The following is a 17,777-nucleotide window of genomic DNA, read 5'->3' on the forward strand; positions in this document are numbered from 1 at the left end:
TTTGTTACTGATCCTAGGTTTGAACGAGGCATAACTCATCTGCTCTCGCTAATATTTTCTCCCAGTGGTCTCATAACTCCTGATTGTAATTTTACTAATATCTTTTAAGTGCCTGAGGCTCCCAAAGAAGTTGTCCCTGAAAAGAAAGTACCTTTGGTGCCTCCTAAAAAGCCAGAAGTTCCACCAGCCAAAGGTAGTCACCCTCTTGTCTCTGTGTTTGACACTGTCTGTCTGTCTTCACTCTGTCTAATCATCAACATACTAATATCTTTAAAGTACCTGAGGTGCCAAAGGCAGCTGTCCCAGAAAAGAAGGTGCCTGAAGTTATTCCTCCCAAACTGGAGAGTCCTCCCCCTGAAGGTAATGTGCAAGCTCTCTATATACCAGGAAGAGAAGTAACTATTTTAGCTAGAAAATTCTATATATAAGTAGCACTATGTGAAGGTGATATCATTCTAAAGAGAAACAAATGAGAAGTTTTCCAAAATGTCTTGGTTTATGATTACACGGTAGAGTCATTAATTATTATCACTTTTTCTAAACACAAATTACCAATATTTTTTAAGTGCCAGAGGTGCCGCCACCGAAGGAAGCCATCCCTGAGAAGAAAGTGCCTGTGGCTCCTCCTAAAAAGCCGGAAGCTCCACCTGCTGAAGGTATTTATCCTTGTGTGTTTCCGGGGGCGGGGCTGAGCGCATGTGTGGAAGTGTCCTCCAGCTTCACAGATTGTATGGCTTGGGGTCAATATGTTGTCACTATCGCCTGTTTATAGTCTCGAACTAAAACATACTAATATCTTCAAAGTTCCTGAAGCTCCTAAGGAAGTTGTACCTGAAAAGAAAGTGTCTGTGGCTATGCCCAAAAAGCCAGAAGCCCTGCCTGCTCTAGGTATTTATTCCCACTGCTCTGTGAAGAGGGGAAACTATTGTCTTGTTCTCTTCACAATTATTCCAGTATATGCCTCCACTGTTCATAAATTCTAAAAATACTAATCTCTTCCAAGTACCTGAAGCTGCTCAAGAAGTCATCCCAGAAAAGATCATTCCTAAGGCACCGTTCAAAAAGCCGGAAGCCCCACCTGTCACAGGTATATGTTAGCCCTGACCTCATTCTGCAAAAGAAATATCTCTTCCATTCTTGAGAATAGTTTGAGGCCATTGCTCTTCCTTAACTGAAGTGTCAAACGACTAATATCTTTCAAGTGCCTGAAGTTCCCCAAGAAGTTGTCCCAGAAAAGAAAGTTCCCAAGGCACCACCCAAAAAACCAGAAGCTCCACCTGTCACAGGTATGCGTGTGCCCCGACCTCATTCTGCCTCAGAACTAGCTCTTCTGCTACTGAAAACAGTGTTAGGCCATTGCTCTTCATTAACTTCTGTGTAAAACTACTAATATCTTTCAAGTGCCTGAACTTCCTCAAGAAGTTGTCCCAGAAAAGAAAACCCACAGAGCTCCACCCAAAAAACCAGAAGCCCCACCGGTTTCAGGTATTTTTCCACCACATCCTTATTCTACAGAAAAAAATAGACCTCTTTGCTCTTGGAAATAATTACAGTCCATTGAGCTCATTAACCTAAGTGTAAAACTACTAATATCTTTTAAGTGCCTGAAGTTCCTCAAGAAATTGTCCCTGAAAAGACGGCACCAGTGGTGCCTGCGAAGTTGCCAGAAATCTCACCGGTTACAGGTACTTGTCACTCACCTTAGACTTAAGAAGATACAACTCTTCCAATCTTGAAAACATTTTCTCCCAGCAGTCTCAAAACTACTAAATGCAAATGTACTAATATCTTTTAAGTGCCTGAGGCTCCCGAAGAAGTTGTCCCTGAAAAGAAAGTACCTGTGGTGCCTCCTAAAAAGCCAGAAATCACACCTGTTAAAGGTATTCGTCACTGACCTTAGGCTTAAAAAGACACAACGCTCTGCTCTTGAAAATATTTTCTTCCAGTGACTCATAACTCCTGATTGTAATTTAACTAATATCTTTTAAGTGCCTGAGGCTCCCAAAGAAGTTGTCCCTGACAAGAAAGTGTCTGTGATGCCTCCTAAAAAGCCAGAAATCCCACCTGTGAAAGGTATTTGTCAATGATCTTAGGTTTAAGAAGACATAAGTCATCTGCTCCTGAAAACATTTTTTTGTTCTAGCAGTGTCATAACTACTAAATGTAAATGTACTAATATCTTTTAAGTGCCTGAGGCTCCCGAAGAAGCTGTCCCTGAAAAGAAAGTACCTGTGGTGCCTCCTAAAAAGCCAGAAATCGCACCTGTCAAAGGTATTCGTCACTGACCTTAGGCTTAAAAAGACACAACGTTCTGCTCTTAAAAATATTTTCTTCCAGTGACTCATAACTCCTGATTGTGATTTTACTAATATCTTTTAAGTGCCTGAAGCTCCCAAAGAAGTTGTCCCTGACAAGAAAGTGTCTGTGATGCCTCCTAAAAAGCCAGAAATCCCTCCTGTGAAAGGTATTTGTCAATGATCTTACGTTTAAGAAGACATAAGTCATCTGCTCCTGAAGACATTTTTTGTTCCAGCAGTCTCATAACTACTAAATGTAAATGTACTAATATCTTTTAAGTGCCTGAGGCTCCCAAAGAAGCTGTCCCTGAAAAGAAAGCACCAGTGGTAACTCCTAAAAAGCCAGAAGTCCTACCTGTTACAGGTACTTAGCGTTCACCTTAGACTTAAGAAGATAAACTCTGCTACTCTTGAACTTCTTTTGTTCTTGCAGTCATATAACTACTAAATGTGATCTTACTAATATCTTTTAAGTGCCTGAGGCTCCCAAAGAAGTTGTCCCTGAAAAGAAAGTACCTTTGGCGCCTCTTAAAAAGCCAGAAGTTCCACCAGCTAAAGGTAGGCACCCTCTTGCCCCTGTGTTTGACACTGTCTGTCTGTCTTCACTCTGTCTAATCATCAACATACTAATATCTTTAAAGTACCTGAGGTGCCAAAGGCAGCTGTCCCAGAAAAGAAGGTGCCTGAAGTTATTCCTCCCAAACCGGAGAGTCCTCCCCCTGAAGGTAATAATGAAATTATCCAAACGAGCGTTTTTGAAAAAGAAAAACTCTCTTCTTAGTGATATAAACATCTTTTTGCAAAATATTTCCTATACTTTAAACAATACTAGTGTTAAAATGAGCTTGTGTCTTTAAAGTGCATGAAGAGCCTGAAGAAATTGTCTCTGAAGAGCCTCCAGCTGAACTTGTGGAGCAGCCGGAGCCCGTGGCTCCTCCAAAAGGTACTGGGCCAACTGCCAGGCTGCCTTAGCCAATCCTTCACCCTTCTTTCCTGGAGAATTCTGGGCATTATGAGCTTTTGTCTTGTTTCTTACTCATCGCCACTTATTCTAAAATAATAAATTCTAAAATCTTTAGTGACTGCACCACCTAAGAAACCTGTCCCAGAAAAGAAACCACCTGCTGTTGTTGCCAAAAAACCTGAACCATCACCCATAAAAGGTATATTTCACTGCCACTAGCTTCCTACAGAAAAATGTCTGTCTTTAAAATGTTGTTTTACTGCTCTACTTAATGGTTCCCACATGTCATTGAAACGATGAGCTAAAAAGTACTAATATCTTTTAAAGTGCCCAAAGTGCCCAAAGTGCCTAAAGAAGTTGTTCCTGAAATGAAAGAGCCTCCCGTGGTTCTCAAGAAACCCAAAGTCCCACCTGTCAAAGGTACATGTCGCGGTCCACCATCTGATGGAGGTCGATCCAGCCTCCAGCCCTTAAAACATGTTTTGTTCTGTGTTAATGTGATAAATGTTTACCAGCTATTCTTCCTAATGACAAAAATACTAATATCTTTAAAGTGCCTGAAGTTCCCAAAGAAGTTGTTCCAGAAAAGAAAATAGTCATTCCCAAAATGCCTGAATTCCCACCAGCCAAAGGTACATGTCACGACTGAAGTTCTGCAAAAAGTGCTCAATCTTGGTCATTTGCTTATAGGAAACCCTTTTGTTTGTCAAATCTCTTATGTTCACAACTACAACTACAAACCTGGTATTCTAGATGGTTGGGGGTTAAATTTTGTAAATAACATCATTTTTTTAAAAAAACAACTAACACTTCTATGATGAGCATTGGACGAGTTTACTAATGTGGTTTTGTTAATATTTATAGGCCACATTTTCCTTCTTTCTCTGTAGTTCCAAGATTAGGTCATTGACCTTATGGTGAATTTTTCTTGCATCTGTCCCTGTGTTATTTGAACTACATGTGAACTAGATGTGGTATAAATTTCATGTCCTTTCAACTACCTAGAGGTAAAACTAACTAATATCTTTAAAGTGCCAGAAGTGCCAAAGAAACCTGTCTTAGAAGAGAAACCAGCCGTTCCTGTTCCCCGGAAAGTGGAGTCTCCTCCTCCGGAAGGTACACATAAGACCACGAGTGAGCTTCCCACTTGTGCTAGTTCTAATCTAAGCCTTGTTCCTCTTTTTTTTTTAAAAACTTAGTATCTTTTCATCATTTTCTGTCCTTTATTTGTCTTACTTCATCATTCTTAATTAGCTCCAATCTCAAATCTATTTTGAGTTATCAGTCTGCAGCATTTAAGTAGGATTTTGTAACCTGTAAGCTGTATTAAACAAAGCTCTCTAATGTACACAGGAGAGGAGAACTAATGACTATGAAAGAGATTAAACATCAAAAGGCTTTCCAGCATTCAAATCAACAGAAACAGATGTCAGTGAAAATAAGATAGATTTCACCCTAACAAAAATGAGAGAAGATATTAATTGAAACGAGGAGAGAAATCATTGATTGTGCCCAGTGTTTGTGCATTTTAGAACATTGTTTCACACATTGAATTAAAATTAACTATATCTTTAAAGTATATGAAGAACCCGAGGAAATTGCTCCTGAAGAGGAAGCACCAGTTCCTGCTGTGGAAGAAAAGGAGCCAGAAGCCCCCCCACCAGCAGGTATAAGGCAGATCCACTGTCTGGGAAAACACATCATTTGATCATTTAATTTTTATGTCATTACATATATTCTTTAAGGTAAAATGTCAGTCTTTAATCTCCTCACTTGAAATTTGACTTCATTGGCAAGAACAAACATCATTTGCACATAAAACTTCGGTCCAACAGAATTTTACAATGTGTATAACAAAGAAGTAGATGTGGTTTTTAATTCATTCATTAGTATTAAACTTTTTACTATAATCATCTGACTCTAAAAGAAATTCCTATCTTTCAAGTGCCTGAAGAGCCCAAGAAGATTGTTCCAGAGAAGAAAGTTCCTATCATCAAAAAACCAGAAGCTCCTCCTAAAGGTACTTACAGTAAAATAAATCCATACTTCTTTTTCGTTTGCTGTCTGAAATTTGACACTTTCCTTATTCTGTGTTGTGCTGTGTTATGTGTTTAACTGTTACCCATATGTTATAGTGTTGAACAGACTTGTCAAATTAATATGTAGATACTGTATCTTACAATGTTATATTATTAAATGCTACTAATATCTTTAAAGTACCTGAGATGGCAAAGAAAGTTGTCCCACCGAAGAAAGTCCTAACTGTTAAGAAGCCAGAAACACCAGAAGCTAAAGGTACTCATGGCATCATTGACATCATTGTTCTTTTAAATAGTATTCTGATATCTTAAATTGGAATCCAATAAATTGTCCTCATCATTGCATAACTAGGGACAAAAAATATATATTTTGTTTTCATTAATTTAATGCTGTTCCATTAATTATAGATTCTTTATTCTTAACACTTTTAAATGTTTTTAAATACTCTTTTTAAAATAAAACTAATATCTTCAAAGTACCCGAGGTGCCCAAGAAACTTGTTCCAGTAAAGAAAGAACCAGTGCCTGTTACCAAAAAGCGAGAAGTCCTTCCAGAAAAAGGTACCTAGTATGAAGAAAAATATCTATTTATCTGAACACTATTAGAGCATTTTAATAATGATTCTCAGGGGAAAATAATAGTATAACTTTATGCAAAATCACATTTTACAGTAAGAAGAGGAAAATAATGAGGGCAAAGAGAGAAAATGAAACAAGTAAGCAGGAGAAAGAAAATGAATGAGCTTTGGTTGTGCCATCACATGGTGATATGTGGTGGAAAAGGGTCTCCTCTAGGTCAGTGTAGAACAGCTCAATTCAGCACATTTTGTTACATTTTTACCACTAACGAGACAGTGTATTGGAAAAGGTGAGATCTGGTCCTGTCTTCAAGCTATTCCAACCTGATGGGAAGAAAGTACAGCACAGCTCTAACACAAGACAGGAAATGAGCACACTTACAAAGTGAGAATAAAAGGCTACAGAAACACGGAGCAAGGAAAGATCAATTTCAGGCAGAGGCATCAGGGAAAGCTTTGTGAAAAAAAGTATAATTTTAAATTTTGATGGATTTTTACATGTAGCAATGGAGGAAATGGTATTCTAGGCAAAGGGAATATTATACCAAAAGGCACTGAGGTAGAAAAGTCTGGGAAGGTCAAGGTCTGCCAAATAAGCATGTGTGATTTGAGTATGGATTGGTTGTGAGGTATACTGAAAGATAAAGATGGATATAAAGATGAGGGTCATATCACATTCTGGAGTTCTTTGAATGTCACCAAAAGGTGTATACTTTATTCTGTAAGCAATAGGAAGCTTCAAGGGTTTTGAAGCGATGTGTAAATTAATAGGAGTTGGGCTTTGAAAAGATAACAGGCATCAGTTCAAGCTATTGGAAGGTGGTGACAATAGTACATAGTCATTGCAGTTATTTAAGGTCATTAAAAGCTGGACAAGATCAGTATTGGTAGAAATGAAAAAAAGGAGATTGAATTTGAGGGAGATGGAGATTGAGTTAGTGTCTATTATCAAAGCAATTAAGGAAATGGAGCCCAAGATGATTGTAAGGTTGAAGCTAAATGGCCATGAGGATGGCTCATTGAATCCATGAATTGATATTAGAAATAAGATAGTGAATATATTTCTCACTTTTCAAGTATGGAAGTTGGGAATGTACATCTGGAGCTTAGGAAAGAGATCGAGGATAGAGATGTAGATCTAAAAGTCATCCACACGGAAATAAGAGTTGAGAATGCAGGAGTGATTGTTCAAAGAATGTAGAGCCAATTTTTTAAAGCATCAAAGTTAGACCAGTGGAGAGCACCTACATTTAAGGGTACACAGAAGATAAGAAGCAAATAAGAAGGCTGAGAAGACTCATTTATGAAATTAGGGTTTCCAAAAGGATCCCATGCTCCAAAGCTATTTGCCCCATTAAGTCATAAGATAAAGTTCTTCCCCCTGGACTCTGCCTACTCTTTGCAGAATCTTGCAAATTCTTCTAAATTCTTAGTCGTAAACAATATCAATATCTTTAAAGCGCTTGAAGTGCCGAAGGAAGTCATCCTGGAAAAGAAAGTGTCAGTTCCTCTCCCTGAAGAGCCAGAAGCTCCACCGGTTCAAGGTACATGACTTCTCTAGGAATCTTGGAAAGATAGCAATTGTCTTTATCATCTTGCTTTGGTTGTTGATGGGTCTTATGTATATATCTGTTGTCTGTCTTAAGTAGGGAAGTTATTGATATCTTGGGGTAATTTGAAGAATATATTATAGAGTGTAACAAAGTTGATGTCTTACAATTTAGCAGTTGCAGTACTCTATTCTGAATGCAATCTAAAATAAAATACTGTATTTTTTTAAGTTGAAGAGTCTCCCGAGGAAGTAATATATGAAGAAAAAGCATTCATAACAATTGGTAGAAAAGAGACTCCCCCTGTTGAAGGTATATATATATTAAAATATAAATTCTTTAATCTCTTAAGAACTCCTGTTAGAAATACAAAAGTATTCATAGGGTGAAATTCCTTCTTGACATTCCATTCAAAAGCACTCCAGTACATGTTTCATTTTTCAAATACTTATGCTTCTTTTGAAGTAAAATCTGAGTCCTTAATTTGATTATTCTTGGTGGTAATTATAAATTCCAAAATATAGTTTACTGAGGCAAAACTGAAAGAATAAATTACATTGGCTCCCCAAATGGTAACCCAATATATAATTTTACTTTTTTTTTTTACTTTAAAAAATAAACTTTTTTTTTAGAACTATTATTTACAAAGAAATTGTGAAGATACTACAGAGGATTCTCATATATCTCCACAATCAGTTTCTCCTATTATTAACATCTTATATTAGTATGGTCCAATTATTATAATTAATGATTAATGTATAATTATTATTATTATTAAAATATATTAATATTTTATTAACTAAAAGCCCATATGTTATTTAGATTTTCTTAACCTTTGCTTAATTTTTTTTTTACTTTATTTTTATTGTTGACACTATTACAGATATCCCCATTCCCTCCCCGCCTTTTACCCACCTCCACTCAGCCCCCACACTCCCTTCCCTCTGGCCAGCACTACACTGTTGTCTGTGTCTCTGGGTTATGCATATATGTTCTTTGGCTAATCCCTTCACCTTCTTTCATCTAGTCTCCTCTTCCCTCCTCTCCTCTCATTTGCTATCATTATACATAGAAAAGGGGTTAATAGAAAGTTCAAGCATAAGAAAATAGAAATCTTATCCCTTTTTAATATATAAGTGAACTTGTATTAAGTGTATATTTTCATTGTGACGGTAATCTTTACATCTTTGTGAAATTTGTATGGGTCTTTGTGAAGCACTTTCCATTACAATCTCACATCCTTTGTCAACATTCTTTAAAGAACGTGAAATTGAAAAGTATATTGAGCCTGAAGAAACTGAACCTGAACCACAGCCAGAAGAAATACCAGTTCAAGGTATTCAATTAATTGGACTTAAATCTTCATCATCATATCTTCATCTTTATATATATACATATTTTATGTTGTTTTACATGTAGAGTAGGTCTCTGTATTTGTATGTAAGATTCATTGTTTTAAATGTGCATCTGATTCTTATATGTCCATGTAATTTGTACTATTTATCTCGTCAATGTGGCTTACATGGATGCTTCCTTTGTTGTTTTTATTAATGTCTTTGCTATATTTTTCATCATCTGTGTACCATGTTGATATTTTTATGTTTTATGTTGGACACTGTTTTATGTTTTATGTTGGACACTAATTTTATGTACCCAAAAAAGGAAACACTTCATATATATATATATATATATATATATATATATATATATATATGAATTTCTATTGAATATACTATATATTCACCTACTAATTAATATATACATATATTAACTTTCCTGAAATACTCTTTTAAGAACCTGAACCTGAAAAGAAGGTTATTGAGAAACCAAAATTCAAACCAAAGCCCCCAGCTCCTCCACCTGCTCCACCTAAGGAAGACGTGAAGGAGAAAGTATTCCAACTTAAAGGTATAAAATGCTACTTCTAAAGTTTTATTAACCTGCTACCCAGTCATCTGAAGTGGCGCTTGCCAGAACGTTTACAAGTGTGTGCTTTCAGACATGATCAAGCTGTGGGCCTTGCATAGAGACCTGTGTTTTGTGCTGCTCCAGGTGCCTTGTCAGGCCATGCCTGCTGCCCCAAATGCCAGGAAGTGCATATTTGTGAGCTTCATCCTGGACATCTGCCCAACTAACTTTTTTTATGCAGAGTGCTGAGAAACAGTTTTCTGATTTCAAAGCCTGGATGCTAGGCATATCTTTGGAATCTTATGCATGTGAAATGTATAAGAAATGTTTGCAAGATATTTTTAATATTGCAGTAACAAATTTATACGAAAGGCAAAACTTTGTTCTTAAGGAATGTCGTGTGCTTTCAAGTATTCTATAAGTAATATAGCTACAGCATTGAATAGCTGATATGTGCTCATATACCAAGAAAGGAACGCATATAAGATACCTGTCACTGCTCCCCCACTTTTTTTCTTTTGTAACTTAATAAAAGCCGAATTGTGGTCATCTTCAACATGGCCAGAGTGATGATGGATACATTTGAGCCAGCATCTCCTCCCAGTGTTAAACTTCCCTTCATTCTTTTTGCATTTAAACTTTTTTTTGAATTAATGCAATATTACTTAATTTTTAATAACTTCTTTAATATATGTTCTTTAAAAGCTGAAATAAACTGGCAAATGCATATTATTCTTTTTATTTTAATAAAATATTGTCTTATTTGTGGTGTCATGAGATTTCCCAATTTAAATTATCTACACATAATCTTAGATGAATATTTTCTCCATACACACACGTACAAACCCAGAATCTTCCAGAATAAGATTTTACTTTTAGTCATTCTCACCCTTCAACAACTCTCCTGGCCAATAGGAGGAACTCCCAGCATTTTAAGTCAGACATAGAAAAAGTGGGCACTTCTTAAAAGGCTACCCAAGTGTTGATTGATACTTCATGACAACACATACTTAAATACATTTCTCTTAATCTAAAATTTATGCTCAAATAAAATTTTCATTTTTCTGCAAAAAAACAAAATTATCTTCCTTCTCAGCCAGACTTTATGACTCCACTTTGGCGTAAAACTGCAGTGTGTGTTCAGGGTTTGAATGCCTTTGATATGCTCAGTGGTGGCTGTTCTTGGCTGTTATTAATGCTTCTTGGTTATAACCAAGGCTTGGTTTTGATTCTTGGAGCAGGTGTTTAATAATGTGCTTCAGCCTAGTCTAAATATACAAATAATAAAAGCAAGATCCTATTTTTTAAAGCTGTTTCGAAGAAAGTTCCTGAAAAACCCGAGGTCCCAGAGAAGGTGGAGCTTAAGCCTCTGAAAGGTATTTCAGTCTGGAAAACGCACTCATATGCAGTCTTCTTGCATCTGACTCCTTGCTCTTCCTGTCTTCTAGAATGTTCTCTTTTCAACATTTCTTAAATAATCACAGTAGTCTCATTCATTTCTTGTATTTTTGTACCTTTTATGGTCCTGGCTCATGAGTGTTGCTTCCTTTGTCTCTCATCATTTTCATCCATTATATGGGTAGATATTGCTTATCTTTGTCTCATCTACATATGTCTTCTTGCAATTACCTATAAAATTTTGGTGCTTAGCTGAAATTAATACTGGGGTACATCGTAGGTTAAAGTGCTGAGGGTTAGTAATGGAAAGCTTCGGAATTACACCAGAACCACAGTATTTTAGCCAATGTTTTAAGCACTAAAAATAAGTCATGTCTTCCTTCTACGCATTAAGGTGATTCACAGGGATTTTCTCATGGCTTTCCTGCCACTTTCTTCTCTGTGACTCCAAGGCATTTTTTCCCAGTACACAGATCTCACTTTTTAGAGAAATTTTATTATCACTTCACATCATTTTTCAAAATTTCTCTTTGAGTATATATTCCCTATCTAAGCCTAAACCCTAAAGGAAAGTAAATGAATCATACAAGTCTTGAAAGCATCTATTTAAAATAGAGTTCTTAATTTTTCTAGTAAGTATAGTGGGGAGCTATTTTCTATTTAAGTAATCAACACATCCAGACCCAGAAATTGAATCTGCTCCTGATTCACTCCGGAATTTGGAAAAATCACCAATCTGAATATGCATTTCTTGACTTATAAAATGAAGATTATAGGGTGGATGGAGGTAGAGGAGGGTAAAGGGGGGATAAATGGTGATGGAAGGAGATTTGACTTGGGGTGGTAAACATACAAAACAATACAGATAATATATTATAGAATTGTAACACCTGAAACCTATATAATTTTATTAACGAAAGTCACCCTAATAAATTAAATAAAAAAGAAATAATTATTTCACAAAAACAAAGTTTTCTTTCATTTTTCTTTGTCCTGGAACTATGTAAATGGCAATAAGTCCTGATTCTGAAAGTTTAGTAGAATTTTCTTTTGAAACAATTTGATCAGAATAATCTTTTCATGGGACTTTTCTTTTTTTTTGTATTTTTTGTTTGTTTGTTTTTGTTTTTTTATTTAATTAATTTCTTTATTGATTAAGGTATCACATATTTGTCCTCATCCCCTCATTCCCAACCCAAACTCCTCCCCACGCATGCCCCCACCCCCCTGTTGTCCGTGACCACTGGTTAGGCTTATATGCATGCATACAAGTCCTTTGGTTGATCTCTTCCCCTTACCCCCACCCTCCCCTACCTTCCCTCTGAGGTGTGATAGTCTCATCGATGCTTCCTTGTCTCCGGGTCTGTTTTTGTTCATCAGTTTATGTTGTTCATTATTTCCCCTAGATGAGTGAGATCATATGATACTAGAAATACACTTATAAGAACCGAAAATGAGACTTTTCATTAATAAATATTTCAAAAATAAAATGAAGATTACAAAATAATGTTACTATGAATACTAGCTAGTAAAGTATTATTACAAAGTCACTTATAAACATTAAAATGACATGAAATAACATATATTGGCTTTAAAAATAATAGCTATTATGATGTGTTCTGCACCTGAGTCTCAAATATCATTAAGTTCCTAAAAATAAAATAATATGGAAAAACAAATGCACTGATATATTTTCACTGTGTCCATTATGGAAGTAAAGAATATTATGCTATGCCCTAGCTGGTTTGGCTCAGTGGATAGAGTGTCGGCCTACAAACTGAAGGGTCCCAGGTTCGATTCCAGTCAAGGGCATGTACCTTGGTTGCGGGTACATCCCCAGTAGGGGGTGTGCAGGAGGCAGCTGATCGATGTTTCTCTCTCATCGATGTTCCTAACTCTCTATCCTTCTTCCTTCCTCCCTGTGAAAAATCAATAAAATATATTTTTTAAAAGAATATTATGCTATCCCAACTTACTTGGTGGTTTCTCCAAGTTCAATCAATGAAAATAGTTATACATTAAGAATATTGGTAACTCCAAATTAGTATTGAAGTCCAGCACAATTTACAATTGTTAAAAAAAATGAATGTTTGTGAAATTCTACCTTAAAAAATCAGGAAAAAATATTTAAAAATGAAATAATTACATTTGCCTTTTGAATGTTTAAATTTTGAAGTAAGAGTTAGGCAAGGTTATCATTATCACATTAAAAAAAACTATTTATTTAGTAGCAAATGTCTTGTTTAAAGCACCAAATGGGAAATTTTATAGAAATATCTAGGAAATCAGATTGCATATGAGTAAACAAATATAACATTACATGATACAAATAAATAATGTCTTAAATTTTAATAGACATCAATAGAGAAGGGAAAAGGTTTAATAATCACCAAGTGTTTCTCTTTTTTCCTTCCATTCAAATCCATAAGGACTATAGTAATTTCAGGAGGTTGCTCTGTATATATTAACAGCATACTCCATGCCTGATATTCACTAAAGACACAAGAGGGAATTAATTTAGAACACCTTGAGTCCCTTTTAGTCTAAATTCAAGAACATTTTCTTATTCATAAAAAATAATGCCAACACCAGCTTCCAAATTCTATAGGTCCATAATTTTAAGTTAGTATTATTTCAAAACAGAGACCTTAGGAAAGGTTACTTCTTTGCTGTTAAGAAAATGAGATAATGGCCCTTTTCAACATCAAGGTCAGAAACCAGATCCCCTGGCTTTCTTCTCTCTCAAGTGGAGAAGATTGAATAAGGACACTTCCACCTACCAATATGATTATATTATACTTTATAATCATATTGAGGAGATACCAGTGTAGATTTGGGCAATCTACAATTGCAGATTGAGGCAAAGATGCTATCAAAATCAGTGTATTTGATGGAAAATTTATAAAGTTAATATAGAACAGCATCTTCTATACATTCATTTAAGTTGAGTATATTTGCCTATAGGTAATGCAATTGAATTTCATCACAAGGTTATATAGATGTTTGTAGAGGAAATAACTTGATGTGTATTATTTTCATTTAAATTCTGTGATATTTACATGTGACAGAAATTATTGCTTATGCACTGTACGTAGTTAACTAGATTTAAAAGAGGCATTTTTATTGTTGACATTTAGTTTTTATATGAATTCACTTCAAAATATGAAATCATATTCTTTTAAGTGCCTGGAGGTGAAAAGAAAGTTCGCAAATTACTTCCAGAACCTAAACCTCAACCAAAGGAAGAAGTTGTTCTCAAAAGCGGTATAGTATTTCTCAACCATTATATCAGCTTTGAGTATACAAAAAATATACTTCAAAGCTTACAAAATGTTTCTGTCTCTTGGTTTTCTTTTAATTAGATTCCCTATTTACCAAAATTTATTTAGAGTAACATTAAAAATTAAGGTTATAATCTTTATAACTTTTTTACAAGAAGACAGAAATTTTGTGAGTGTTCACAGTATTCTGAAATTCACTTAATAGACATAACTAAATTGATAATATTCTAATCTAATAACAATGACCATAGCTGTCATTTTCATGATCAAATTATGTAGTAAAATATACTAAACCTATTAAATACTCTAAATTACACCGAACTATTTAAGACTAAATTAAGTATTCAGTTTTAAAATATAACACAAGATCACCACATTGAAAAAAGCACATTTTTTAAAAAGTGAACATTTCTTTCTAGTATTTTATACAAATAAGATATTAAAAAATCAGAAGCAAGATATTCAGATGAAAAATCAATTACTAACTTTGTCTTCACAAAGAATTACTCTTCTCTAAGCTACATTTCTTTAGATATCTCCATTTCAGTAAACTTTATACTTATTTAAATACTCCTCTTCTCATTAAATTACAAAATAAATTATGGTTAGAATTGTTTTTATTCAAATTATTCATTTTATATTTGGGTCATTACTGACACAGACTTGTCTCTGCATAGGCTATTGATATAGATGTAAAGCAGCTCTGAATGCTATTCTAAATTAATACAACCTTTTTTTAAAATCATTTTTAGTATAAATGCTAATTTCCCAGTGCACTAGGTCAGGTTGCATGCTTTTCATTTTCCTTGCTTTGTACATTATTTGTATTTGTCAAGTTCATTCAACATCTACATTTGTTCGTCTTGGTTTACATATAAACCTTTTTGTCTTTTAAGTTCTAAGAAAGCGACCTGAAGAAGAAGAACCTAAAGTAGAACCTAAAAAAGTAGAAAAAGTTAAAAAACCTACAGGTAGGAATCGCAGTCACAATTTGTGAAATGATCTTTTAATAAAATGAACATTTAACAAAAGGTTTATCTTGTAAACGTAAGTGTTGTTAGCTATAAGCATAGCTTCATATTTCATCTGTGTTTTCCATTGTCTGCTTTCTGTTGAAATATTTGCATAGTAATTCTCAAATCCATTCATGTATTTGCCTATGCTTCATTATTTTGATTACTTTGCCACTTAAGTTCTTTCAGTAGAAATGATTGTGAAATAATCAGATTGGCTGAGAATAACTTCATGGGAGGGTGTCAGCAAATGGTTCATAACATTTGGGGGCTTTCGAGTGGGCTAGGTTTCTTTTTATCCTTAGCCTATTATCAAAGGGTTATTTATTGGTAACTGTTATGAAAGTGATTTAGAAAGGAAGAGATAATGGGGTTGGGCCAGAGGTGGATGGAATAAGGAAGAGAAAAATTAAATCAGAGTCAAGAAGAGAATAAACAATTAATTGATAGAATATAGATTTTTCAAAAGCCATCAATGGAACTTTTGAAAAACAGTTGATCTAATTATTGATTTCTAAGTAATAATTGATTTCTAAGCATTAAAATATTAAAATATCACTAAAATTAACCTTATTATCTTAAAGTACCAGAACCACCTCCAAAAGCTGTTGAGGTTGAGGCACCTCCAACTACTGTTGCGAAAGTGGAAAAGAAAATTCCTGAACCAGCAAAAGGTACAAACTTACTGGCAATTTTTTAGTTGTTTCTAAAAATACAAATATGCATCATTTAAAATATAATTACACTGGCATCAAGATTTGAACATGTACATATGTATACATAACATGAAAATAATGTATTCTTTAAAAAGATTCGAACATGTGACCTTAATCTGGTCAGCTTAATTGTGTTACCATTTCCTTCTCATGTGCAATGGGCTAATGATCACCCATTTGTTAAATAAATTACTAAGTTTTAAACACTAAGAAAAATATGTCTATGGGCAGTGAGAGAAATAACAACATTAGAACCAATAAAATTGCCTTACTATATTTTCCAAATATTTTGTAGATCAAATACTTGATTTGATGACTATGTGTATCAATTCTAATATCTTCCAAGACATGTCTGCCTAATTTTGGTTCGACTTTGTGAAAACCTTCAAAAATACTGTGATAACCTGTTTATTATCATGGATTCTTTTAGTGCCTGAAATAAAGCCAGCAATACCTCTCCCTGGACCTGAACTAAAACCAAAGCCTGAACCAGGTAAGCCTGCTGATCCTCAATGTCAACAGTATACTCCTTCATGCTTTACACAAATAAAGTGTGGTTTAGAAGAAAAAGTCAGTATGTAGCAAATAGTTTCTAATGTGGCAATATATTATTAATATTTCATTTAATATGATATAGTATATATATTAGAATATATAGATATATATCATTATGTTATATGTAGATTATATTATAGTTAGAATATATTATTCTCCGAAGAACTAGTCATTGAAAGATTTGAAAGTTACATCAGAAGAGGCAAATAGGCCACCAAAACAGGTTTTACGAAATGGCAAATATATACATTAATGCAATGGACATCTCTCTACAGAAGTGAAAACAATCAAACCACCTGCCATGGAGCCTGCTCCAGCCCCCATCACTGCCCCAGTGACAGCACCAGTAGTGGGAAAGAAAGCAGGTATTTATTCTGTAGTTTTCTTGTTGATTGTTTTTCAAATATTTTTTATTGATTTCAGAGAGAGGAAGAGATAGGAACATCAATGATGAGAGAGAATTATTAATTGGCTGCCTCCTGCATGCCCCCCACCAGGGATTGAGTATGCCCTGACCAGAATCAAACTGTGACCTCCTGATTGATGGGTCGACACTCAACCACTGAGCCACACCAGCTGGGCTGATTGTTTTGATGGCTTAATAAGAATATTCATGCTTGAATTAAATTTAAGCCCTCATTAAGTTGAAACTAGGCATTATTTCAACTCTGGGAGTTTGTAAATTCTTAATTAAATTTTCTTCATCTGATATCCTTTACCCACCTAAGCTCTCACCTAATGGGTGCATATTGTTTTGATTGTAATGTACATTCCTATGATGCACCATTTCCTTATATGCTCTTGAGATGAAGTAATGAATATGTTCCAGGCTAATAAAAACTAAGGAGACAGTCAGACACTCTCTAAGGACATGCACATGAAATCCCATGGAATTTCAGATTTTCCATGTGCCCCGTAGGAATCATTTCTCTTAAAAAAAAAAAAAAAAAAAGACTATATTTTGGGACAATGAAAATGTTCCACAAATGAATAGTGTTATGATTGCATAACATTGTGAATGTTCTTCATGCAACTATATTGCACACTTAAAATGGTAAATTTTATGGTAGATATATTTTACCACAATAATAAAAACAGGATAGTTCAGCCTTTAAATCTATATAAGAATGTAGATCAATAATAATTTTCTTAAAAGTGCTAAATGGTATAATTATCTCAGCTACAAACTTCAAGTGCTATTACTAATTCTTTACTTAGATGGTAATCTCAAAACAAAAATGAGTTGATGTGTTTTTCTGATTGATAAATACACATTCTCGTTATTTGAACTTTGGCTGGTTACTTACTGTCTTTAAATTTTCATTTCCTAGTATGTGAAATCAGAATAATAATTACATCTGCCCTCTCAGATTACTGAGAGCATCAAATATGTGTGAAGAACTTAGCACACTGCCTGGTACATAATAAGCCCTATAGAAATATTTTGGTTATTATTGTGTTTAATGACATGAGACAAT

At 34.6% G+C, this 17,777-nt stretch overlaps 1 protein-coding gene across 1 annotated transcript in view; it reads left to right on the forward strand.

Moving 5' to 3' along the window:
• TTN (titin) overlaps positions 1 to 17,777 on the forward strand; it is a 282,010-nt gene that overhangs the window by 147,650 nt on the left and 116,583 nt on the right. Inside the window, exons 151-161 of the mRNA XM_080669120.1 lie at positions 567 to 656; positions 4,294 to 4,377; positions 4,839 to 4,928; positions 5,207 to 5,281; positions 9,223 to 9,336; positions 10,647 to 10,712; positions 13,918 to 13,998; positions 14,912 to 14,986; positions 15,613 to 15,702; positions 16,175 to 16,237; positions 16,575 to 16,664. Of these exons, the coding sequence (XP_080525246.1) occupies positions 567 to 656; positions 4,294 to 4,377; positions 4,839 to 4,928; positions 5,207 to 5,281; positions 9,223 to 9,336; positions 10,647 to 10,712; positions 13,918 to 13,998; positions 14,912 to 14,986; positions 15,613 to 15,702; positions 16,175 to 16,237; positions 16,575 to 16,664 (918 nt within the window). The remainder of the gene's footprint in view (positions 1 to 566; positions 657 to 4,293; positions 4,378 to 4,838; positions 4,929 to 5,206; positions 5,282 to 9,222; positions 9,337 to 10,646; positions 10,713 to 13,917; positions 13,999 to 14,911; positions 14,987 to 15,612; positions 15,703 to 16,174; positions 16,238 to 16,574; positions 16,665 to 17,777) is intronic.

Source organism: Plecotus auritus (genome assembly GCF_963455305.1).
Source record: "Plecotus auritus genome assembly, chromosome: 5".
Lineage (NCBI taxonomy): Eukaryota > Metazoa > Chordata > Mammalia > Chiroptera > Vespertilionidae > Plecotus > Plecotus auritus.